This window comes from Chenopodium quinoa, unplaced genomic scaffold (genome assembly GCF_001683475.1).
Source record: "Chenopodium quinoa cultivar QQ74 unplaced genomic scaffold, ASM168347v1, whole genome shotgun sequence".
Lineage (NCBI taxonomy): Eukaryota > Viridiplantae > Streptophyta > Magnoliopsida > Caryophyllales > Amaranthaceae > Chenopodium > Chenopodium quinoa.
The window spans coordinates 4200073-4202910 of record NW_018742815.1 but is presented as its reverse complement, the minus strand read 5'-3'; the positions used below and the strand labels follow the sequence as shown (position 1 = coordinate 4202910).

General features: G+C 32.3%; 1 protein-coding gene across 1 annotated transcript; it reads right to left on the bottom strand.

The window, feature by feature from the left end:
* Positions 1-424: 424 nt before the first annotated feature.
* Positions 425-2323, bottom strand: LOC110725813 (protein MKS1-like). The gene has a single exon (XM_021905280.1). The coding sequence runs from the start codon at positions 1987-1989 to the stop codon at positions 1150-1152; it is 840 nt and encodes a 279-aa protein (XP_021760972.1). The 5' UTR covers positions 1990-2323; the 3' UTR covers positions 425-1149.
* Between the last annotated feature and the right edge of the window lie 515 nt (positions 2324-2838).

The window sequence follows — 2838 nt, the reverse complement described above, 5'->3', positions numbered from 1 at the left end:
TAGCACGAATACCAATTTGTAAGAATAAATGGAGAAGAGACAAGATATAAAGAGAAGCTCAATCAGTCCACTAAAAGTTGCCCAAAGCAAGGTTCCATCCTAAAAGAGATAATCTATATGAACAATAATAAACTTAATTGGGTTAAATAATATAAACTAAAATCATTTGCTTCATCTATCTAACACTTTGAGACACATAATATTCACACTTGCACTTAACTACTTGAATTAGGGGAAAGATAAGAGAACAACTACATACATATACACCTAAAATAAACAAATTGCAATATAAATACTAAATATAATTATAATGCATTGCATCTTAATTTAACAATTATATTACAACATATATTATGTTGATTAGTCGTATTTAAAATATCAACAAACCGAACTAATAATGATTTGAATCCAATATAGTAAACTATATACAAATAATAACAAAGTTGACTTCTAAATATGTTTGAATCATTTATCAAGTCGAAGAATGGAAGAAATAAACAAAAAACATAATCAATCATCAATTTTTTTTTTTGGAGCTAAATCAAAAGTCATATTCAAAGCAACTTACCATGGCAAGCTAACTGTCTTCACAAGCATCCTCTTGAATGTTGATGATGACAACATGAATGACGAAAATACTGTCTATCAAAATAATATAATGCTAATATGCATACCACATTAAGCAAAAAAAATAAAACATTGAAAATAGATAAATAATTAAATAAATTAGGATATCTTAGATAGCTTCTACCTACCTACATTTATTACTTGTAAATAAATTGTACACAAGTAACACAACCCTACACGTTGATATAAAAGTGGTAATTGCAATATCAACGTTGACATGAACAATTGTACAATAATACACAGTACCAAATCACAATTAAATGCTGTCTAAAAATAAATTCAAACATAAAAAGAGTAATAATTTATTTATTTTTATATAAATTAAATTTCCTCTTTTTATGTCTTGATTAAACTGTACCAATAATGTTTATTATTATTTTTTTTATTGATTTTCGGCACCAAATGAATGTAATCTAATTCAATACAATCAAAATCAAATCCATATCGATCTAACTAAACATGGAAATTTTTAAAGTAAATCATCAAATACAAATGTATAATTTTTTTTTCCTTGTAACATATTCAATTATCTAAAACGCGTTGCAAAAAATCGAGAGAATTAGGGGAAAAGATGGTACTAGGAGAAGTAAAATTTGTCGAAAAGGGGCTAGGTAAGTAACTTCCTTCGATAAAACTCTTATTCCCATGTTGTACAACACTCAAGTCATGATGATGTTGTTGTAGGTTTAGGTTATTTGGATCATGAAAAAAGGGTGAAAACAAGTTTGGTGAAATCGGTGGTAACGAACTCGGTCCGGGGGATAATATCCCCGGAAAAAACACGGTTCTTTCTACCCCTTCCATGTCGCCGCCACCACCACCACCTCCGTCGCCACCTACACCAAAAGTTATCCCTTGTTCTCTAATAACATCACTTTGACCAACCATTCTCTTTGCTTCTGGGTGCATTTTCGTCCTTTCGATGCTAGCAAACCTAGCTGCCGGCGACACACCCCCCGTTATTACATGATGATGACTTGTAGTAGTAGAAGAAAATCCAGTAACAATATTACTACTACTACTTGAAGTAGTAGTAGTAAAATTACTAGAAGGATATTGTGTAGAAGATGATGATGATGAGGTGGCATCGGGGCCCGTTAACCGTTGAACAAGTGTCATAAATTCACTAGGGTGTGTATGGATTACCTTAGGAGACACGGTGTATATGATCACAGGCTGACGTGGCGGCGGTGGTGGTTGAGATGGTACTTGTTGGTGTTGATGAGGCGGATTAGCCGGTGGCGCCACCGGTGGTTTTTTGATCTTGTGTGACTCTTTCCTAACCTTCAAGGGTGTCGGCCTTGGGCCTTGTAGCTCTTTACGAGGCGGTCGGCTACCGCCCTGGGAGTCCGGATTGTCCATGGCGGATATGGCTAGAAGAGAGGCCAAGGTTGGTACACAAAGATATTGTGGCTAGGAAAAATGATGATGAGATAGTGGTAACGGGCATTTAATATTTTTTTTCAAAAGGTGGATAAGAAATATACAAATATATATACATAAAATTAAAAATATTTTGAAAGGAGGGAAGATGGGTGGAAATGTATAGACTTAAAAAAAATAAAATAATAAGTCAATGGGACATAGGGAAGTATAGTATAACAAATTAACATGAAGTGGTTGAGAGAATTTGTCTTGTTTTGTTAGTTTCTTGAACAAGTGAGCATATGCAAGTTGGGTGTCATTAGGTTAGTAATAGGAGAAAATTCATTAATTGTGTTGGCTACTTGTTTATTAGGGATGCTATTAATTATGTAATGATCAGTAAGAAAAGGCAGGTTTCGTGGTGTTATTAATCTTTGAACTTTTCTAACCTTTTATGGTTGTAACCTAGAAGCTTCTTATTGTCATCGGCTTTAATATAGGAAGTGGTGGTAATTGGATTATCTATGCGTGGCGTCATTTTGGGTTGGATGGTTTTAACTTTTAAATTCGTGTAGTTTTATGTTTACATTTGATTTGATTTAGCCATTTTGGTTTATTTATACATATATGGAGTTTTAAATTATAACACTACATAAAAAAATGAGTATATTTAATATTTATCCACCATATAAATGATTTTACCAAAAAAAAAAAAATAATGTATATAAAATGAGTATGTAGATGTTATATATCGATCTAACCATAATATATTAAGAAAATGATACATATTTTATGTTGTGCGCTCATAGTTCCTCTGTTTATATGTTGCTAACACTTCAATTTTCA